Below are 20,596 nucleotides of genomic sequence, written 5' to 3'. Positions count from 1 at the left end.
AAAACAAAATGGTTCAGAAGCGCCTCATGCACTTCAACAGATCTCCTCAGGTAGAATCTGCTATGACTTTTCTTGTAATGAGCATCAGCGTAGTGACTCCAGTTCGGGTTATTGTTCAGGTGAAGACCAAAGCCCATTATTTCTATGTAAGTTTCCTGGATATTTTATGGTTAGAAGCTATGATGGAGACTAAGAAAAAATAAGAATTAAAGTATAAAATTACCAGAATAAAGTGGAAATAGTATGAGAATAAAGTCATAATGATGCGACAATAAAGTCACAATATTTTGAGAATGAAGTCACAGTATTACTATGAAGTCATTTCATTATGAGAATGAGTTTTACTAGAATAAAGTCAAAATAATAGGAGATAAAGTTGCGATAGTGTGAAAATAACGTAAGAATAAAGAATAAAGCTGTATTATGAACCTAAATGGCCAATACGTCTTGGTATTGTTTTACTTTTACTTATTAATACTCCATTTTCTCTGGTGTACCTCTGACTCGCTCCCTTTCTGTTGCTTCTCATTCGGTATCCATCATCCTTCCTCTTACAGTCAGGATCCCCCTACCGGCCTCACACTGTAAAGAATCTGTATTTATTGGATAAGCAGGATTTTTGTTGTGTGGCTTTGTGGACCAGCCTTAACCTCACACAATCCACAGTCTGACCTTTGACCCTTAACTTGGCTTGGATTAAGTTCCAAGAAAGGGAATCCTTTAACTCAGAGAAGCCACGAATTAAAGTTGAAGCAGAAAGAGTCAAACAGCAAAGGTGGTGACGCAGTGCACTGTAAGGAGGATTTGGCACCAAGCAGACAGTGAGCCTTAGAAACCTGGTGACTGTAATAAAGTTGAGCTGACAGTTTTCTAAAAGCTCTTTGGCCAGAAGTCAAGGTGTCTATTTTCAGAAAAAGAAAGTTTAATCTAGAAACACTTAGAGTCACATGACCCAAAGTGAGGTCAGCTCCAGGACACAGTGGAGAAAATAAGGGATGGCTGCAGGTCTGTTTTTATTTATAGCAAAGTCTGGTTCCTGTAGGAAGCCATTTAAATTCAAAGCTCCTGTCACAATTGCTGTAAAGGATCAAATTATCCAATATATCAAATTGCTGGTCTAGATATGGCCAATATTTTTTATGAACAATGTATAACTTAAGTTAGAGACGTTGTCACAATTGTCTCAAAGATGTTTGGGGTGTATGATTTACTTACTACGTTTTGGTAAGAGTCTATTTTTTGTTAAAAACTCCCATCTACGGTAATCAGCTTGCACTTGGAGTGCGCAAGAAGCTTAAGTGTTTAACCTGCACCACATTTTATGTAAAACAGGTCAAAGGTCTGTCAGTCTGTGGTGGAAGCAGAGGTGAAGGATTAAGGAGGAGTTAGGATCCAAGCAGGAAGAAGAAAAGAAGCATAAATCATAAATGTAACAGCTAAAATCTAGTTACTAATCATGTTTATTCAATGAGAACAAAATGTCAAGAAATAGAATAACCTTTCACAGGGTTAAAAGATAAAGAGACAGGGGTCTTCTTTGCACAATCTCTCTTTCATTCATCTCACATCCTATCAATATTACACCAGAGAAATAAGACTTTATATCTGGACTATGTTTCATGTCTGAGATGGCTAAGGAACAAAGAGGATGTTGTGTCTTATTTTTGTGTTGATGCAGGTCATTTGTTTTGGATCATAGTCCTGTTGAAGAACGCAACAATGAAACATTTTCAGTTTTCTGGATAAACAGAAAATTAGACTTTATTGTCCATCCACGTGAAAATTTATCTTTGATTTTTGCCCAACACCACCACACAAAGAAATGTCTTGTTCTTCCATTTGTCATGCTGTGTTTTCCAACATGTTTTAAGGACAGTTTGTAATTCTTTGAATATTTTTGATTGGAAAAAAAATTACAGAAAAGGGTAAAAATGTTTCCTCCAACGTTTTATACACAAATTCTGAAATACATTTGGTTACTGAAAAATAAATGAATCAAGCTTAAGACACTCATTAAAGATATAAGTTTGACTGCTATTGAAAATATGTTTTGTTTTAGTGACCATAATTTCTTAAGAACCAGAAGAACAACACAGAGCTGACGTTCCAGAGCCATGTCTTCATAGTTCCCTAAATTTTCACAACAGAAGTGAGTTATTGATCAGGGATCACAGAGTGACTCACCTCGCATCAAAGAGCTTCTGGCTTAAATCCTCCTCTGACCACTGATCAAATGCTGCTTTTTGTAGAGTATGTTTCCCTCTAGAGGACAAACCAGGAAGATGTAATGAAATTACCCCTGCCTAGGCTGCAATTTGTAAAAAATAAAAAATAACACTAAAATACCACTTTATTGAATGATAGCTAGAAAATGCAAACACTGGTTAATAGTAAACATTTGAGTAAATACTTTGCAGGTGAAGGTGTACATATGCTGAAATGATGAATGTACATATCTAACACTTGTTTTGATTCAGTAACATTTTCTGAAAATACTGTCAGACACGATTTGACTGTGAATAATATTTGTTTCTCCGATGGGAGAAGATCTTGCGGCTGACTCGGCGGGCGAGCCGGTCGACAGCGGAGTTGAGATGTCCGTGCTCCTTCTTGGGGGGCAAACCCTCGATGTTCCCACTGTACCACAGAACCCATCCAGCCAGAGACGCAACTAAGAAAAGGATTCCTGAACAAATGTTATACAGAACCATATGTTAGGTTTTTAAAATTCTTAACAGCACAAGTCAATTGGCAAAATGAGTTTTTGATCAGATTTTAGCACAACTTTCAAACTAAAAAAGGAACAAGAAAAAAAAGGAAGGAAAATACAGAGGAAAATACTTCCAAAGTTTTGTACCAAATATATTCGATCCTAAACATTCAGACTACACACATTTAGAGCACAGTTCTCATACAGTCTCTCTGCATGGGAACTGCACCAAATACGTTTTTTACAATTTGTACAAAAGAAATGAAAATGTCAATTCTTGGGTTTTGCAAATCCAGAAATAATCAAACTTAAAGCCTAAAAAAATACTGTTAAAAAGCATAAACACAGCAAGTACGTGGAAAATTTTGGTTCAACATTGATATGACCATAGGGGGCAGCAGCAGCCAAATACTGCTTAGCAATTGCATCTGATTAATTGATCTGACCTCCGATAAAAAAGCAAGAGTTTTCTCAGGCTGTTGCTCTGGATTATAAAACAATTGTATTAACCAGAGAAATAACCAGCACTGGCCTTAGAAAAGCCATTGTTCAGCCCATCGAACTAGGAAGGGTTATAAGGCTATTTTCAAGCTATTTCAAGTCTTTCATCCTGCAGAGTGAGAAGATTTATTACAACTGTCAAACAATTTAGACTGCTGCTCATCTCCCCAAATATAAATTTAGCTTAAGGCCAGACTGTACTTTAAGCTAAGGTTCAGTCTGACACAAAATTTTCCTCATCAGGCAAAATTGGTTTGTATATGAATCGTTTACAAGCAATGACAATGAAACTGCTCTCTGTATTTAATAAGGTTTTCTTTTCTCCAAGAATTTCTTGATAGTTTCTTGCTAATTTAATGACATTAAATTGCCATAAAATAGTATGGCAACATCAGCTACAGCAAAAACATGTGAGCATTAAAATAAAAAACAAATTTAGATAAATACCGCTATAAACCAAGACGTCTCCACATTCTTCTCCATTTAACTTCAAAGAGGCAAAGACTCCCACCAGCAGAGAGGCGCCTCCCAGTAGATCCATCAGCACAGCAATCACCAACGCCACCTTGCAGTGAGACAGGTCATCACACAGACCCATGGCGAGACTGCAAAAGCGGGAAAGGATGTAACATTTTTATTAGAAAGAAATATTAACATTAACAAAACTAATTAGAGCTTCAAAGACACATAAAATCCACCATACTTACATTTCTTTTTGACTGGAAATATCCCACTATAGTGGTAATCATGTGTATGATGGAGAGATGTATAGATGAAATTACTTTTTTCTGTTAAGACAATTTTATCTTGTAAATTCTGATGTAATTGTTATTTTCTCCCTTAATAAATCAGCTGTATTCACAGTGTTGATATCCTCTTTAACTGTTACATACATAATCTGAATCTCACAGGATCTTAAAGAAATAAAAAAATTAAAATTATTTATTTTAAAACAAGAAAAATATCTGCAAGTGAAATGCTAAATGAGAGTGAAACAGATATTGAGAACAATTTTAGTGTTTAGAGCAGGAAACTTTAAAGTAAGACTTGATGGGTTTTTGGTGTTTTAAACTTTTTTTTTTTTTAGATAATTTTTATTCTGCTCACTTTTATAAGCTCCTTAATATTATAGTTTTATCATTTGAGGTCATGCAAATATTTATCCAAGGCTCGCTGAGAACAAGCTGATGCATCTCGACTGGTAAATACATGTGCATATGTGTAATATAAAAACTTTGTTAAATGCAGTAATAGAAGATAATACCCACTGGATAGGTGATTAAATGGCTAACTGTAGCATGAGTAGATAATGTACCTTAGCAATATATTTGAAATAACATATTAGACTTTCAGTCTTTCAGACTGTACCTTGAGATAAGAATTTAACTTTTCTCACGCTGACATCCTAAAAATCACAGAAAGCAGAGATTTTAAAGTTCAAGTAAGTGAACTCGCTCTGGATGAATTTAAACACAAATCTTTAAACTGCCTTACTTGTTCTTTCGACTCGTGCCGATGAAAACGGCTCGCTGAGAGTTTAGTTTGAACTTTTCTCTTCAGTTTCTGTACTTCCGTGTTTACTGGCTTCAATTTTCTCTGCCACCTGGGCCCCTCCCTTTAGGTGAGACGGTTTGCCGCGTTCACTGATAAACTCGGAATTTTGGCCTTTCAAATTCGGAAAAGGCTACACAAACTTTACCACAAGCCAGAATACAAAGACTTGTCACCACAAACTCATTTTGCATAGTTAACTAAATTAAAGAAGAGGAACTTCGTTTTTTTTCAAGCTCATTTTTTAAACTTACGAACTCCTTTTGGGAGATTTTTCAAATTATTTATTTATTTAATAAAGAGAGGAGCACACTGTTTTCTTGATCCAAACAAATCAGAAAACCATCAAAACAAATGTTTTCTTGTAACTTTTGTATAATATTGCTATATGTGTACACAGATGGAAACCTAAGATTTTTTTTTTTATCTGTGATGCACATCCAATACATGCTCTTTTTTTTAGTTCATTCGGTGATTATAATCCTTTCAGTAATAAAGCAATGAATAAAAATGTGTTTTGGGTATTTTTTTGGTTAAAAATCGCAACAATTCGACGGAAGTTTATTTTTGGAAAAATGTTGCAAAAGGAACTTCATCTATTTTACACGCAGAATTTTTTAAATGTCTGTAATGTAACTGGAAAGTGCTCTGCGCATGTGTGAGCTGATCCAAACTGAGCGCGGTCCACCTGTGGAGGCTGAGTATAATCAGGTAATTGCTGCTGCAGGTCCGGTTTCTGCTCTGCGGCGAAGCGGCTGATGTGACACCGTTTCAGGCTGTATTACAGAAGTATAACCGCGAACAAGACGCCTGGAAGTAAATTATAACAACTTACGGCGGACATACTGCGGACAGCTGCCTTGTTATTGAGTCACTTCATCATTATCTGCCAAGCTCAGCTGTCATGAATCCCGCAACCAGCAGACACGATACAGACACGCCAGGTAACAGCAACTCTGGGACGCATTGACCCGAATGTTTAAATCTCCCAACTCCTTTGTTATGAACAGTTTTGACCTTTCTTTGTCAGTTAATATCCATTTTGTTGTAATACGGTTCCTTTATTGTGACAAATCATGTTTTCTATGTAATAACTGTTTCAATTGACTATTTTTCAGCTACTCTCGCGTGATTTCGTTTGTCTTGGTTTTTTCGTTTTTCTTGTGCAGAGAAACAGCAGCTAAGACAGTTTTCAAGCTGCGACACTTCTATAATAAACTGGGTATTTATATTCGAATAGAATCACCAAATATGATTTTATGATGTGAAGTACTGGTTCTGGAGACCTGCGTATTTTATACAATCTCACAGATTTTGATTTATTTGTGTCCTTTGAGTAGTAGAGCTACAGTTTTAATACTTTTGGGGAAATACCAGCAAAGAGTTTAAAACAGTCTTGAAGTCTGACATGCACTTTTCCAGTGTCTCATTGAAAGAAAAAAATAACAGAAAGAGTCAAATAGGAAAATTAAGTTTCTCATTGACCCAAACGCCAGAATCCAGGATGGCCACCATGCTAATAAAACAGTGATAACTGGATTTAAGTACAGCTGGACTATTTAATGAGATGATTTTAAAGGAAAGTCTAGCTGGTTTCAATAAAATTCTACAAAAATGAGGAAAATTTTATGACATTTTCACTGATTTGTTTTAGCAAAGACCTGTAGAACGTATTTCATCTTTTTCTACTGTGTCCTTTTTGTACATTTTGTACAACAAAATTTTCAACTTCTCCAACCAAAACTTTCACCTATTTTGCCAAATGTTACTTTCCCATATATCAGAGCGCCACACCCCCCAGGCTTCGTCTTCTTCATCAGAAATGGGAGGAAGTGGACAAACGGGAGGTTTGTATCTAAATGCCTATGAGGTCTCGTTTCCCCTCGAAGAGAGTGTGGAGCGCCCAGCTGCCTACCACCTGAACCAGGGTCAGCAGATGATTGAAGGCAAGTCACATTATGAGAACTACATTTATTATGTATCAGTAAATGGCAAAAAAAATTGTTCAACTCTGAAAACAAAATGTACAAGCCTTACAAAAGTATAGAATATTTATCAATTTGCCAGGTTACAACCACAAACGTCAATGGATTTTATGTGATGTGATACACAAATTAGTGTACAAGTTTGAAGTAAAACAAAATTGTGATTCCACTACATCAGTGGTCTTTAAAAAACAAAAAAACCTGAGCAGTTCTGTTGAAGCACAGGAACTATAGCTCCTTGTCTCTTATGATTAAAATGATAAATTGGTATTGTTATGTAACAATAGCTATTGTTACATAACAATTGTACCAAACCATACATTTTTCAGTCCCCTGCTGGTTGTGTTTATATATTTATTTCCTCTGCTTTGAAATCAGAGCCAGTGGTACAGGAGTCCCTTCACTCCCAGTACAGCCCTTTCATCCTGATTTCTAACCTGCGGGCTCACCTCTACGTCTCGCTGGAGAAGAACGCCTGGCTGCAGAAACGCATTGAGGAGCTGGAAGAGGAGCGAAACTTCCTGCGCTGTCAGCTGGACCGCTTCATCGTCAGCATGAGGAGTCCAGATGGTGAGGGGGGCTGATTTACAAAAAAAAGAAAAAAAAGTTATATGTTTCAGCTGATTTTTCAGTGTTACAATTGTTGTTGAATTCAGTGGCAGACTGGTCTGGAGAAGCCCAGCGTGCTGTGAAAGTCCAGCCTGCCAGCTCTCCATCTCCTCCTTCCCCGATGACCACCAGGTCGGGGATGACCCTCAAACGCCTCCAGGGCCCCGGAGCTCGGATCCGCCGCAACATCGCTGTCCCTGGTGAAGAGCATCACAAAAAGCAGTTAAAACGTTGTAAAGGAAAGGCGCTTTATTTTCTATTTTTATTATGTATTGCATTTTTTGTTTGCAGTCAAACAGGAGTTTCATCTTGAAGAAGACAAATATTACACAGAGGAAGAGTTTGTTGAGGAAGAGGGGGAAGAAGAGGTGGAGGATGATGCAGACTCGACTGTGGAGAGCGGGTCAAAGAAGAAGAGCCGAGGGCGTGGCACCGGAGAGCCGAAGATGAAGATGAGGAGGATCTTCAGGATCACGCATGGGAGGGAGAGGCAAAGAGGTAAAAACAGATAAAACTGAAATGATAGTAGAAAGAAACATAAAACTGATGTCAAGTTGTTAACGAGTAAAATGTCTATTCTTTAAAAAAGTTGGTGTAGTTTATACTTTTCAATGCTCTCCAAGCTTAGCCCTCATTTGCATAAAATCAATACCTGCCTTTTTAACTCAATTATTTGACCCATTCTAAAAATGCACATGTAATATCTAACACTGTTAGATATTTATCTCACATTCCACCTGCTGTTTACCTCTCTGCTGTCCAGTTAAAGACCCAGATGGTGTTCTGATTCGTTACAAGAAGATCCTGTCCACATACCAGCGGGTGAGGAGCATGTCCAGAGCCTTCCAGATCCACGGAGTCGACCGAAACACGATGGCCTCCACCTCCCCGATCGCAGAGCTCCTGCTTGTGGCCCCAGAAAAGGTGTTAATGTCACTTTTATGACTAGAGCAGCAGGCAGATCTAAATATTTTCTATTAATCAAAAATTCTCTGGGTTCCCTGAAGGCTTTTCCTTGGATTTTGGTTGCTTTACATTTTCAGTATTTGAATGGACTTTCTTTTCGGTTTTAAAACTTTTAACATTGTTTAAATAAGTGATGAAGAAAATAACCTATAACATCAACAAATTCACATGAAATATAATGTTTTTATGGGTTTGTATTTCAGCTCATCAGAAACTGTAAGAAGTTATTATGTTTATGCAAGATAAAAACATTCAAGCCAGATGGGCTCTCTGCCTTCAACAGGTCATTGATTTAGGACATAGATTGACCTTGTTTGATAATTTTCCTGCTGTATTTCTACAACTGGTCTAGATTTCCACCTTTGTAAAGACTGAAGTTTTTCTCCTGCAGGTGACTAATGTAGGAGAGTTTGAGGCCTCCAAGGAGAAGCTTCTGGATTACGCCAGGCGATGCTACAAGACTATGGATGAGGAGACGCACGCTAAGGTCCAGAGCATGAAGAAGACCAACAAGCTGCTCCCAATCTCCTACAGGTTCAGGAACTGAGGAAGGAAAGTCATGTTGGTCATATATATCGTCTTTGCCTTAAAAATAAAGTTATGCAAAGGTCAAGTGCTACCAGCCAATATAGAATATTTAGTCTACATATAAGAGATCCATGTGATGAGTGTTTTTTTTCAGATGTTGGGCAGATTTTCTTTGAGTGGATCCTTTTTTTTTCTTTTTTGCCTGCAGTAATTTAAATATAAGACACAGTGATCTTCACTGTCTGAGGTGTTTTGTTCTTGTGTTATTGTTTTTGTTTGTACATTAACTGAAGAGCTATATTAACTTAATAGAATGTAATAGACTGTCCCTGAATATATTTTGTTTTTTAAGGAGAAAAATAAATTTTCACTCAATGGTTACTGCATGACGTCTACATACCAAGCTCAGGAATTTTGATTTCTATTAGACAAGCTTTGCTTTTTTCGCTTTGTGATTTTGTCTTTTGCACACTGAAAAATAAATGTTCAATTGCATAATTTGTTTGTTTTCTTGTCTTAATTTAAAACAAGTTGACAGTTTTTATGCTCCAGATATTTTTTGACTTTTGTCAGGCTACAAAATAGGTAAATATTAGGTATTGTTTACATACAGCAGACATTTGTCTGAATCCCCTCCTGAATAGAGGTGAACATTGTAATAATCTGTAATCTGTTTTACTAGCAGTCAGTAAGCAGAAAAACAATGGTTGGCTTTTAGAATTAAAGCAACTGACAAACATCAGCGCCCTCTAGTGTATTACAGGCGTACTGCTCAATAGGAGAGCCAAAAAATGACTCCCTCTTGAAATTAATCACACCAGACATATTGTTTATAAAATTACAAATTTGAACTCAACTTGTAATGAATCATACTCTAAACTATTTGCGCTGAATTTTATAATCTGATTTTGCAGAACTTCCATGAAAGAAGGAATTCTGTAATGAATAGGACATGCAGTTTTGTAACAGGAAATTGGATTTACAACCAGAAAACTAAAATCAAAATGAACACAGAAAGAGGGGGGAAATGTTCCAGCAGACTGAAAAAAGCAGCTGTGAACTGTGGATGATTGAATGATATATTGATGAATCCTCCGTCTGTCCAGGGAAGTGATGCCAGAACGTTTCCTTGATGGCATCTCAAAAAAAGAACAGTGACAAATGTAATCAGTTTTCTCTTTCTTTTTTTCTACTTTGTTCTGTACTTTTGCCTTTTTTACATTTTGTTTTATTAAAATAATGCTCACGAGTCAAACAACTTTTTCCTTTGTTTCATTTTGTTTCCAAGATTATATTTTCAATGAAGACGTATTCAGATGGTTTTGGCTCGTGGAAATTAACTCTGCAGATTTTTATGACCAATCTATACTGCAATAACCACAATCCAAAGTGGGTGTCAGTGTCAATAATGAGATTTAAATTATTCTCTTTTTTTATCCAATTGTGTCTTCAATAAAACAAAATTGGGACAAACCTTGCATTTCCATGAATAATTCTTCCAGCTTATCAAATATTTCTGATTTGATAAGGTGGCAGATGCTTTTCAATTTTCACAGACGTTTTTATAATAGAGCATATCCCAAAGTTTCCAGGTATGGTTCAAACTTTAGCCGTAGCCTAAGACACCAACTTCATAATTTTATACCATAAAAATTGTCAAAGAATCTGAAAATGTATTGTTCTTTCACACAGCTGTCCTCCTTGTGTTGTGTGAACTTGCAGACTAGACATTTTAAAGCAGGACAAAGTAAATATGTAAAATTTCAAACCACATCTGCACGTTGTGGAAGTGCAGCATAACATAGTGCAGCATGGAGAGCGTCAGCTACCACAAACAAAGGACATCAGCAGCACAGTAGCCTGCAGCCTATTGAAGCTTTTAAAGTCTAATCAATAAATGGCTTTTTTCATTGATCATAATAAAATCTAACCATCAGAGGGAGAAAGTATGCCAACATTGACGTATGAATTATTAGGTATCAGGAGCTGATTTTAAGGGTAAGAGAATTTATGTCCAAATTTTTAAAACTAAATCTAAAACATTATTTTGCAAATTACCAGACTGTTTGTTTTTGAAGCAACAGCCAAGAGGAATTTGAGATTGATATTGATGAACATACTTTTTCCTCAGTATTCAAAGTTAAAGGTGACTTTACACTGAATAACACAACTTGCCCCAACCCATTTTGTACAGTGGAAATATGATTGATGTTCATAGATTAAATGGGGAAAGCTGAAAAAAATTATGTTATTTAAAAATTACTATTCTACTAATATAACATAACATATACAAATATCAGTGGTGCTTTTAAAATAAAAGAACATATAGAGAATGTTAATAGATGGCCTACTAAAGAAACTTAACTAAACGTTTTTATATATAGAAATTGTTACTTAATAGAAAATAACCAAACAAGGCAAGGCCTTTAAAAATAAAAAGTAAACAACAAACAAAGCATGAAATATACATAAAGCTTTTATTAGATCTTTATGCAGCCATAAATGTATCCCAACTTTATATGATTTGTCAGCAATTACCATAGTTAACAGTAGCTATTTAACTTGTAAAAAAAATGTAGGTCGCTGATTTCTTAGTTGAATGAAGATTACAGTAATGATTACCACGTCACCAGAGTCCACGGACAAGTTTTTATAATAAAATTGAATGTGCTCCAACTTAAATGTGGTATTTTCCAAGATTACTGACAGCTGACAATAACACAGTAACAAAACTCTATTTCCCATGTAAACCTACCGCCTGGTTACCCTTTAACCTCTCCAGGCGATCCAATCATAGCCCAAGTCAGCCTGGAAGTAGTTAAAGCACAATGTTCGAACAGACTGCTCTGTTGAACCAATAAAAGCAGGGAGTCAGTAGAAGCTGCCCAATCACAGGCGAAAGGGGCGGGACTCGTGGCCGCCAGGGCATCCGAGGAGGAGGAGGTGTTCCTGGTAGCCATCTTGGATGTGCGGGGTGATTGTTTAGCGAGAAGAATTGACAAATTTATTTTAAAAACTAAGCCTTAATATTGAAGTGCTGAGGATTTGTTGGAGCTTACCGACAGAGGAACTCAATCTCAACACGGAAAAAAGCAGGTAAATTAGAAGCAGAAGTTCAGGAATATGGTTTTAGGTGCCTTCTCTGCTCCTCTTTCCCGTTTCCAAACTGAGTCTCCCACATCAAACAGCGCAGCCGGTGGGAAGCTGCTGGTCTCACTGACTAACAGCAACTTAGACTCAGTGTTATTGCTTTTAAAGCAGAAAACTTAAACTTATTCCGGAAGTCCGCGGGTGAAATACGAACTTGAGTTTGTTTTGAAGCGTGTTCGCCTGGATGTTGTCGCTCCGAGGCTGCTGTTGGCGCTGGTGATGCCCGCATTGTTTATAAACATCCCGGGCTAGCAAACGCTTTTTCACCCCCTCCCCGCTTGTGAAATCAGGCGATGCACTTTTTGGTTGTGCAAGTCCGCAGAGACGTGCAGCTTTTTAATACCTGAATAGTTATTAAATATGGAGTCAGGTCGTGTTTAGACTCAGCAGGTGAGTGAATGTGTGTTTCCAGGACAGTGGTTTGCACCTGCTTGAAAAAAAGTTAACTCGGAAGTCAACACGATGTGCTTCAAGCTGATGTTGACGTTGTTTAAAAACTAAAGCGAGCTGCGAATTGGGCCGTTTATGAAAACAACTCCAATGTAGACAACAATCTATATATCAATTATATAGAGATACAAATGCATATTCCATAGGCGCTTTATTACACACTGCAACTTGTAAGCATCTGTATTGGGAAGCATGCTACTTCAGGTAGTACAAAAACTCTAGTTCAGAAATACATTTGTAAATCCCACTTTAATCCCTCTTTATGCAAAACATAATTTAGAAAGAAGTCATTTTTGCAGACTGGAACATTTCTTCTGATGACATTTACAAAAAGTGGTGTATTGGTTGCTTTTTCTCTCCGTCAGACTCATAAATCCAGCAGCTGTGTTTCTACTGAACAACATTCATGCAAAGCTCAGTATGATATTTTAGAATAAACATTTTTAATATTTCCAAAATGTTGAATTTATAAAAGAAATTTAGCAAAAGTTTTCTTTGTTTGGAAGCTTTGGCATACTTCGTTTGGAGATCATTTGATAATTACACAAGCATGTGTTTATTTTTTAGATTTATTTACACTTTTTTGTTGTTATGTAGGGAAACTGATTAATGCATTAAACTAGCTTCCAAATATTTCATTATATTAAGCAAATAAAAAGCTCTCTAAATCTCTATTTATACATCCTCTGTTTGTCTCCTTGACTCCCCATATCTCACTGTCTCCTATCAGACGTGAGAACAGAGTAGAAAAGGACAAACACTTCACATTCTGAGAAGTTTTTGTAAGCGGCTCCCGTTGTTGTCCACTGTATCTCCTCCAGCAATCAGTCGCTTCTCTCTCCAGATGCCAATTAGACGTTAAGGAATGTTTTTGTAATATTTAGCTGAGACTGATGATACATTTTTACAGAACATGAAGAAACGCTCAAGGTGTAATTGTAAAAATATCTGTAGCATTCCTCCAAACTCATGTTCACTTCAAAACTGTCTGTTGCAGCTCTGCTGTATGTTTAGATTAGTCATGCGTGTTTTGCTGCTGTCAAGCAGTTTATCTTCCAGGACTGATTTCCAACTTTCTATTACCTCTGACCAGTTTTCCCCACAGCATGATGCTTCCACAGGGATGATGTGTTCAGGGTTATATGATGTGTCAGTTTTCTTCCAAACAGTGTTTTGCATCTAAGGCAAAACATGTAATCATCATCTCATGTGAACAGAGCACCGTTTTTCACACATCAACTGGTTTCCTGCAAAAAGGACTGCTTATGGCTTTCCCTTAAAATAGTTTCTTCTGTCTTTCCTATCCTCCGATCCTCGGTTGCAGAAACTGGCTCTTGGGACGTGGAATGTCACCTCTCTGGTGGGGAAGGAGCCGGAGCTAGTGCGTGAGGTCGAGAGGTTCCGGCTAGAAATAGTCGGTCTCACCTCGACGCATGGCTCTGGTTCTGGAACCAGTCTCCTTGAGAGGGGCTGGACATACTTCCACTCTGGAGTTGCCCAGGGAGAGAGACGTCGGGCAGGAGTGGGCATACTTGTTGCTCCCCATCTCGGCGCCTGTACGTTGGGGTTTACCCCGGTGAATGAGAGGGTAGCATCCCTCCGCCTACGGGTGGGGGGACGGGTTCTGACTGTCGTTTGTGCTTACGGGCCGAACGACAGTTCAGATTACCCACCCTTTTTGGAGTCCTTAGAGGGGGTACTGGAGAGTGCTCCTCCTGGGGACTCCCTTGTTCTGCTGGGGGACTTCAACGCTCACGTGGGCAACGACAGTGAGACCTGGAGGGGCGTGGTTGGGAGGAACGGCCCACCCGACCTGAACTCGAGCGGTGTTCTGTTGCTGGACTTCTGTGCTCGCCATGGATTGTCCATAACGAACACCATGTTCAAGCATAAGGGTGTCCATATGTGCACTTGGCACCAGGACACCCTAGGCCGCAGTTCGATGATCGACTTTGTCATCGTTTCATCGGATCTGCGGCCGTATGTCTTGGACACTCAGGTGAAGAGAGGTGCGGAGCTGTCCACTGACCACTACCTGGTGGTGAGTTGGCTCCGGTGGTGGGGGCGAAAGCCGGTCAGACCTGGCAGGCCCAAACGTGTTGTGAGGGTCTGCTGGGAAGGTCTGGCGGAATCCCCTGTGAGACGGAGCTTTAACTCCCATCTCCGGCAAAACTTCGAACACGTCCCGGGGGAGGTGGGGGACATGGAGTCTGAGTGGACCGTGTTCCGTGCCTCCATTGTCGAGGCGGCCGATCGGAGCTGTGGCCGCAAGGTTGTCGGTGCCTGTCGCGGCGGCAACCCTCGAACCCGTTGGTGGACACCTTCGGTGAGGGATGCCGTCAGGCTGAAGAAGGAGTCCTATCGAGCCTTTTTGGCCTGTGGGACTCCGGAAGCAGCTGATGGGTACCGGCGGGCGAAGCGGCATGCGGCTCGGGCGGTTTGCGAGGCAAAAACTCGGGCGTGGGAGGAGTTTGGAGAGGCCATGGAGAAAGACTTCCGCACGGCTTCGAGGCGATTCTGGTCCGCCATCCGGCGTCTCAGGGGGGGGAAGCGGTGCAGCACCAACACTGTTTATAGTGGGGATGGTGTGCTGCTGACCTCTACTCGGGACGTTGTGGGCCGGTGGGCAGAGTACTTCGAAGACCTCCTCAATCCCACCAACATGCCTTCCACTGAGGAAGCAGAGTCTGGGGACTCTGGGTTGGGCTCTCCAATCTCTGGGGGCGAGGTCGCCGAGGTGGTTAAAAAGCTCCTCGGTGGCAAGGCCCCGGGGGTGGATGAGATCCGCCCGGAGTTCCTTAAGGCTCTGGATGTTGTAGGGTTGTGTTGGTTGACGCGACTCTGCAATATCGCATGGACATCGGGGGCAGTTCCCCTGGACTGGCAGACTGGGGTGGTGGTCCCCCTGTTCAAAAAGGGGGACCGGAGGGTGTGCTCCAATTATAGAGGGGTCACACTCTTAAGCCTCCCTGGCAAGGTCTATTCAGGGGTCCTGGAGAGGAGGGTCCGTCGGATAGTCGAACCTCGGATTCAGGAAGAGCAGTGTGGTTTTCGTCCTGGTCGTGGAACACTGGACCAGCTCTACACCCTCAGCAGGGTCCTGGAGGGTGCATGGGAGTTCGCCCAACCAGTCTACATGTGTTTTGTGGACTTGGAGAAGGCGTTCGACCGTGTCCCTCGGGGAGCCCTGTGGGGGGTTCTCCGGGAGTATGGGGTACCGGGCCCTTTGATACGGGCTGTCAGGTCCCTGTATGACCAGTGTCAGAGTCTGGTCCGCATTGCCGGCAGTAAGTCGGACTCGTTTCCGGTGAGAGTTGGACTCCGCCAGGGCTGCCCTTTGTCACCGATTCTGTTCATCACTTTCATGGACAGAATTTCTAGGCGCAGCCAAGGTGTTGAGAGGATCCGATTTGGTGGCCTTAGGATCTCATCTCTACTTTTTGCGGACGATGTGGTCCTTTTGGCTTCATCAGATCGTGATCTGCAGCTCTCGCTGGATCGGTTCGCAGCCGAGTGTGAAGCGGCCGGGATGGGGATCAGTGCCTCCAAATCCGAGGCCATGGTCTTGAGCCGGAAAAGGGTAGAGTGCCTTCTCCGGGTCAGGGGGGGTGTCCTGCCCCAAGTGGAGGAGTTTAAGTATCTCGGGATCTTGTTCACGAATGGGGGAAGAAGGGAGCGGGAGATCGACAGGCGGATTGGCGCAGCGTCTGCTGTCAAGCGGGCGCTGTACCGGTCCGTCGTGGTGAAGAGAGAGCTGAGCCAAAAAGCGAAGCTCTCGATTTACCGGTCGATCTACGTTCCCACCCTCATCTATGGTCATGAGCTTTGGGTCATGACCGAAAGAACGAGATCGCGGATACAAGCGGCCGAAATGGGTTTTCTCCGTAGGGTGGCTGGGCTCTCCCTTAGAGATAGGGTGAGAAGCTCAGTCATCCGGGAGGGACTCAGAGTAGAGCCGCTGCTCCTTCACATCGAGAGGAGCCAGTTGAGGTGGCTTGGGCATCTGGTCAGGATGCCTCCTGGACGCCTCCCTGGTGAGGTGTTCCGGGCACGTCCCACCGGGAGGAGGCCCCGGGGAAGACCCAGGACACGCTGGAGGGACTATGTCTCTCGGCTGGCCTGGGAACGCCTCGGGATTCCCCCGGAGGAGCTAGAAGAAGTGGCTGGGGAGAGGGAAGTCTGGGCCTCCCTTCTGAAGCTGCTACCCCCGCGACCCGACCTCGGATAAGCGGAAGAAGATGGATGGATGGATGGATGGATGTCTTTCCTATTTTTTGAAGTTATTTATTCTGAATTGTACTTAGGAGTATCGGATTAAAGGGTGCTAAAAACATGCTTGCAATACTTTTAAGATTTTGAATTCCAAATAAATTGAAAACTGCATTATTTTTAGAACCTTTTATAATTAAGGTGTTTATGCTATTTGTACTTCATGATGGGTGATCAAAATAAGCTGTGGGAAAACAAGAGTGTCGGCTTGTATTATTCTGATGCTAATTTGACATTTTATTATTGTTGGAGCAGAATGTTTTTACTTTTCATTTGTTTTAAATTGGGTAGATCAGACATTTTGATTTTCTGCTTCTCCCAATGACGAAAGTGGATTAGAACTGGTGTGAGGTTACTTTGGTAGAAACATGGGGAATGCACTCTTTGACTCTTGAAAGGCCTCCTAAGCTCCATTAAGTGATGGTTAGGCCTAAAAGAAAAGCTGATCCTTCAGCATCCACACTGTGTGTCTCTCTTTAGTGTCTTGCCTTCTTATCTGATTACTTTCTTTAGGAAATCATCATGATGTTAATTTATTATTGCTTGTCCAACATCCAGTCTATTTCAAATGGAGCAGCTAAATAAAATAAAAAAAGCCTGGTTGAAACGACTAATTTACTGGTCAACACAGTAAATCTATTGAGACAGAAATTAGACTAAGACTTAAGAGGTGTCGAGTCAAGCTGCTTAATATTAATATTTTTACTATAAATTTTGTCAGCATCAACATAGACCAGGTTGAAAAAGCCTTTGAAGGTTTTCATAAATGTTATGTGCAAATCTCAACCACATCTAATGTGAAATGTGCAATAACGATTCACATAATAAAATATGTGAAGGACTAGACTTCAAAATATTGAAATATTAATATGTGCCTTCAGTTCTACAGATTTAAAAGCCACATGGGTATGAGAAACAGAAAAATTTTAACACCCATCCAAAAGATAAACCAGGAGAGCTGATGATTTCACCAGAAACGAACCATCAGCTATCAGATCTAACTGGTTTCCTGAGGCCTTTATGGTTCCTGAAAGTCCTCTGGTACCGCAGTCTGAATGCGTCTCATCTGAGCCCAAAAGGCAGCTGAAACGTGTCATAGTGAACCATCAGAATCCATGCATGTCGTGTGCTGACTTGTTCTAGTCATTGCTTTTAATTTCTGTTCAGCTTATATATTATCTTTTTCATTTTTGCTTTCATCATGACAATAATCCAGTTATTGATGATAAAACAATTTATTTCTCAAAAATGTTTCTCCTAGTAATTTGTGTTTCTTTTTTCCTGCAGTGAAAGAAGGCATGAAGACATCATCTTAGTCATCAGTCATGGCCGATAAAAGGAAACTTCAAGGTGAGGCCTTCAGACTGAGCTCTGGTGTGTGTTTGTGCTTCCTTCGAAATACCCGAGTTCACTCGGATAAGCGTTAGGATTCGTTGTGGTGCCATCAAGTGTCCGCTGGGTGAGGTATACCACAAATTATACCACCATAATCATTATGGTCTCCCTACAGCACTATACAGGCGGCGTGGTTGTAATTTATTATGATTTGATGGCATCTTTAGGTGTATCGCTGTGAGAATGTTGAAGCCAATGTTCAACATCATGTGTGGATGTTTTTCCTGTGTGATCACACCTACTGCTGCTCAGTCCGGCCGTTTTCTGTAACTGTTTATTTTTAAAAGAGTCGCAGGCCTTGTGAACAAAAATCACATGTGCTCACAAGTAAGTTGTTTGCTGGGTTGATTGCTGGTAAGATTGCTTCATTGCTAGGTTGGAGATGCTTGACTGATGCGGAGCTCAATGTGGTACATCAGGAATCATGGGCTTTTTTTCTGACAAAACAAAACAGAGATTCACTGATCAGGGCTTTCCTAGCCGGTACCGATTTTGATTTTCTTTGCCTTCCGACTCGACACTTTTACATTTCTATAGCATAGAAAAGTTATAAATTCAACAGAAAATGACAAACTTGAAACATATCTGTATTTGTGAATAAAAACACGTCTCTAAGCTTTTAGTTTTCATTAAACTAAAACAAAGATGCATCAAGCTACAGGCTGGTGGTCGATCAATTTATAGACAGAGAATGATCCAATATTTGACTTGGGGATTATTGATAAGAACAGATCAGTAGACATTTTTATTTCTGTTTTACTGATTGATGCACCTCTAATATCAATACAGAACAAATCTTTTTCACGTGGAAAAAAAAATCAAAACAAAAAACATTTCTACTTAAAAAAATGCATAATTGGAAGGAACTCAACAAAAGTGTTAACTATTTCAGTATTTTAAACAGATTACAGTAATAAATGCCTTTGGCTTTTTTTGGTTTATGTTCCTTAAGTTTCCATTTTACAGTGAAAAATCTAGGTTAGCAATTGTTTGTATACAGTTAATTTTTTTTGTCTGAAAAGTCGCTAAATATACTGACAAAGTCACTAAGTTGGCAACGTTAGGTGACTATTGTTGGGCTCACACGTGCAGATGAGACGAGTCTCTCACGGCAGAGAAAAAGGAGACGGTGGATGATTTTCAGACATTGCAGATCTGTGGATTAAATTGGTTTCTCATGTAAATATCGGCCTTTTGCAGATCTCCCAAAATGAAGGAAATTATGGCTGATTTATTGGTGTACCGCTAAATTACTATATTAACTGATATTAACTAATATCAGTAAATATTGGATATTGACCCAAATTTACAAATCTGTGCATCCTTAGTCACTTCTGAGTAAAATATCAGTCAATAAGTATAAAGTACTTATCATAAATTCTACATTTTTGGACATAAAGTCCAGTTCAAACATATTTATGTCTGCTTAGATAGAAATGATCATGTTTTTAGAATAAAGCCATTCCAAAATCCACTAACAACCTCATATTAAAAAAATATCCCACAAAAAAAAGTTAAATAAAAAAAGTTAAATACTTTAACTTTTGTGTTAAAGTATTTTATATAGCATCTCATTCATTTTATGTAGATATCCAATCGAAATTCTGGGATACTACTGTTATTATTGCCATCTACTGGCATGTTTGTTTAGCCTTCAAACTGCCGCCCTCGTGAGTTTGATGTGTTAGCTTGTGATCCTCGGCAGGCGCAGCTGTTAGGTGTGTTATCCTCAGTCTTTCAGTCGTGAAACAAAAATCTGATGAAACCAGTCTGTCAGTGTGAACTCCTAGTCTTTTCAAAATCTGTGAAGACTGAATGTTGGATAATGTTTTCCTCAAGTGCAGTTTTCTTTATTGTACTAAGTTACTATGATGTAACAGATAATTTGAAGCGGCTAAAGTTTGGTATGAACAGCTGTTGCCTTCAAAGGGAAACGCATGCTGCTTTTAATGTGAATATGAACTTCACTGTGTGAAAGACAAAGGTTGTTGGGTGTTTTTTTTTTTTTTTTTTTTTTCTCACGGGACTTTTTTGTCAAGCAAAACTTTGAGTCGCTCTCAGACATCTTCATTGTGTTCTGTGACCTGAGACAGGAGATAACTCACTGCTAACATACTAGCTAGCTAGCAAGATAGCTTTTTTGCGTCTATCACGGTCAAGTGTTAATTTCTCACCAGATGGATGGATGAAGTTCTTACATTTCTGTGGAGATATAAGCCTTAAATTCCATTCGTAATGGTCTTCTCACTGCTTCTCCTCTTATTCTCAGTACTTACATTTTAAAAAAGAATGAAACACTGCAACAGCACAGATGAAGTTGATGTCAGCTGATGTTTGAAGGGGTTTGCAGCGCACAGATGACTATGCATCTCAAGCAACAGGTGTTGTAACTCTTCGCAAACCTTTTCTAAGGAAGACAGTAGAACTAGAGGCTTCACTCTGGCCTATAGAAACATACTTTGATGTAATTTTGAATCGATAT

The 20,596-nt window shown here is 39.8% G+C and overlaps 3 protein-coding genes and 1 long non-coding RNA gene across 8 annotated transcripts in view; 2 read left to right on the top strand and 2 right to left on the bottom strand.

Moving 5' to 3' along the window:
* Window positions 1-1,727: 1,727 nt before the first annotated feature.
* Window positions 1,728-7,309, bottom strand: tmem238a (transmembrane protein 238a). 3 transcript variants are annotated; one of them, XM_028036029.1, is made up of 3 exons: window positions 7,197-7,309; window positions 3,659-3,816; window positions 1,728-2,686 (listed from the first exon to the last, which is right to left on the bottom strand). In XM_028036029.1, exons 2-3 carry the CDS (start codon window positions 3,807-3,809, stop codon window positions 2,499-2,501), a joined length of 339 nt encoding a protein of 112 aa, XP_027891830.1. In that variant the 5' UTR covers window positions 3,810-3,816; window positions 7,197-7,309; the 3' UTR covers window positions 1,728-2,498. The 3 variants fall into 3 exon arrangements, with proteins under 3 accessions (XP_027891830.1, XP_027891828.1, XP_027891829.1); XM_028036027.1 differs by lacking the exon at window positions 7,197-7,309 and adding an exon at window positions 4,706-4,826; XM_028036028.1 differs by lacking the exon at window positions 7,197-7,309 and adding an exon at window positions 3,919-3,940.
* Window positions 5,448-8,673, top strand: LOC114155890 (coiled-coil domain-containing protein 106-like). The gene is made up of 6 exons (XM_028036030.1): window positions 5,448-5,706; window positions 6,547-6,708; window positions 7,126-7,317; window positions 7,404-7,556; window positions 7,648-7,854; window positions 8,120-8,673. Exons 1-6 carry the CDS (start codon window positions 5,667-5,669, stop codon window positions 8,299-8,301), a joined length of 936 nt encoding a protein of 311 aa, XP_027891831.1. The 5' UTR covers window positions 5,448-5,666; the 3' UTR covers window positions 8,302-8,673.
* On the bottom strand, window positions 7,443-12,402 carry LOC114155891 (uncharacterized). Of its 3 annotated transcripts, none has more exons than XR_003597859.1 (6): window positions 11,910-12,402; window positions 11,606-11,810; window positions 8,683-8,865; window positions 8,173-8,262; window positions 7,686-7,819; window positions 7,443-7,553 (listed from the first exon to the last, which is right to left on the bottom strand). It is a non-coding gene; the product is annotated as an uncharacterized LOC114155891 (long non-coding RNA). The 3 variants fall into 3 exon arrangements; XR_003597860.1 differs by having other exon boundaries at window positions 8,173-8,259; XR_003597861.1 differs by having other exon boundaries at window positions 8,173-8,259; window positions 8,804-8,865; window positions 11,910-12,401.
* LOC114155888 (CCR4-NOT transcription complex subunit 3-like) overlaps window positions 11,800-20,596 on the top strand; it is a 32,346-nt gene continuing 23,549 nt past the window's right edge. The window contains exons 1-2 of the mRNA XM_028036026.1: window positions 11,800-11,946; window positions 18,007-18,069. Coding sequence (XP_027891827.1) covers window positions 18,045-18,069 — 25 coding nt within the window. The 5' untranslated portion in view covers window positions 11,800-11,946; window positions 18,007-18,044. The remainder of the gene's footprint in view (window positions 11,947-18,006; window positions 18,070-20,596) is intronic.

This window comes from Xiphophorus couchianus, chromosome 13 (genome assembly GCF_001444195.1).
Source record: "Xiphophorus couchianus chromosome 13, X_couchianus-1.0, whole genome shotgun sequence".
Classification (NCBI taxonomy): domain Eukaryota; kingdom Metazoa; phylum Chordata; class Actinopteri; order Cyprinodontiformes; family Poeciliidae; genus Xiphophorus; species Xiphophorus couchianus.
Note: the sequence above shows the minus strand (reverse complement) of the source record. Positions and strands in the feature narration are given on the sequence as shown.

What these genes read in the sequence shown, in the direction of transcription:
- tmem238a (XM_028036029.1), bottom strand. Translation starts at nt 3,809, where the DNA reads ATGGGTCTGTGTGATGACCTGTCTCACTGCAAGGTGGCGTTGGTGATT. An exon ending in AGACGTCTTGGTTTATAGCG is followed by an intron (nt 2,687 to 3,658) that starts GTATTTATCTAA and finishes ACATTTGTTCAG; the next exon opens with GAATCCTTTTCTTAGTTGCG.
- LOC114155890 (XM_028036030.1), top strand. Translation starts at nt 5,667, where the DNA reads ATGAATCCCGCAACCAGCAGACACGATACAGACACGCCAG. An exon ending in ACACGATACAGACACGCCAG is followed by an intron (nt 5,707 to 6,546) that starts GTAACAGCAACT and finishes CCCATATATCAG; the next exon opens with AGCGCCACACCCCCCAGGCT. An exon ending in GGGTCAGCAGATGATTGAAG is followed by an intron (nt 6,709 to 7,125) that starts GCAAGTCACATT and finishes CTTTGAAATCAG; the next exon opens with AGCCAGTGGTACAGGAGTCC.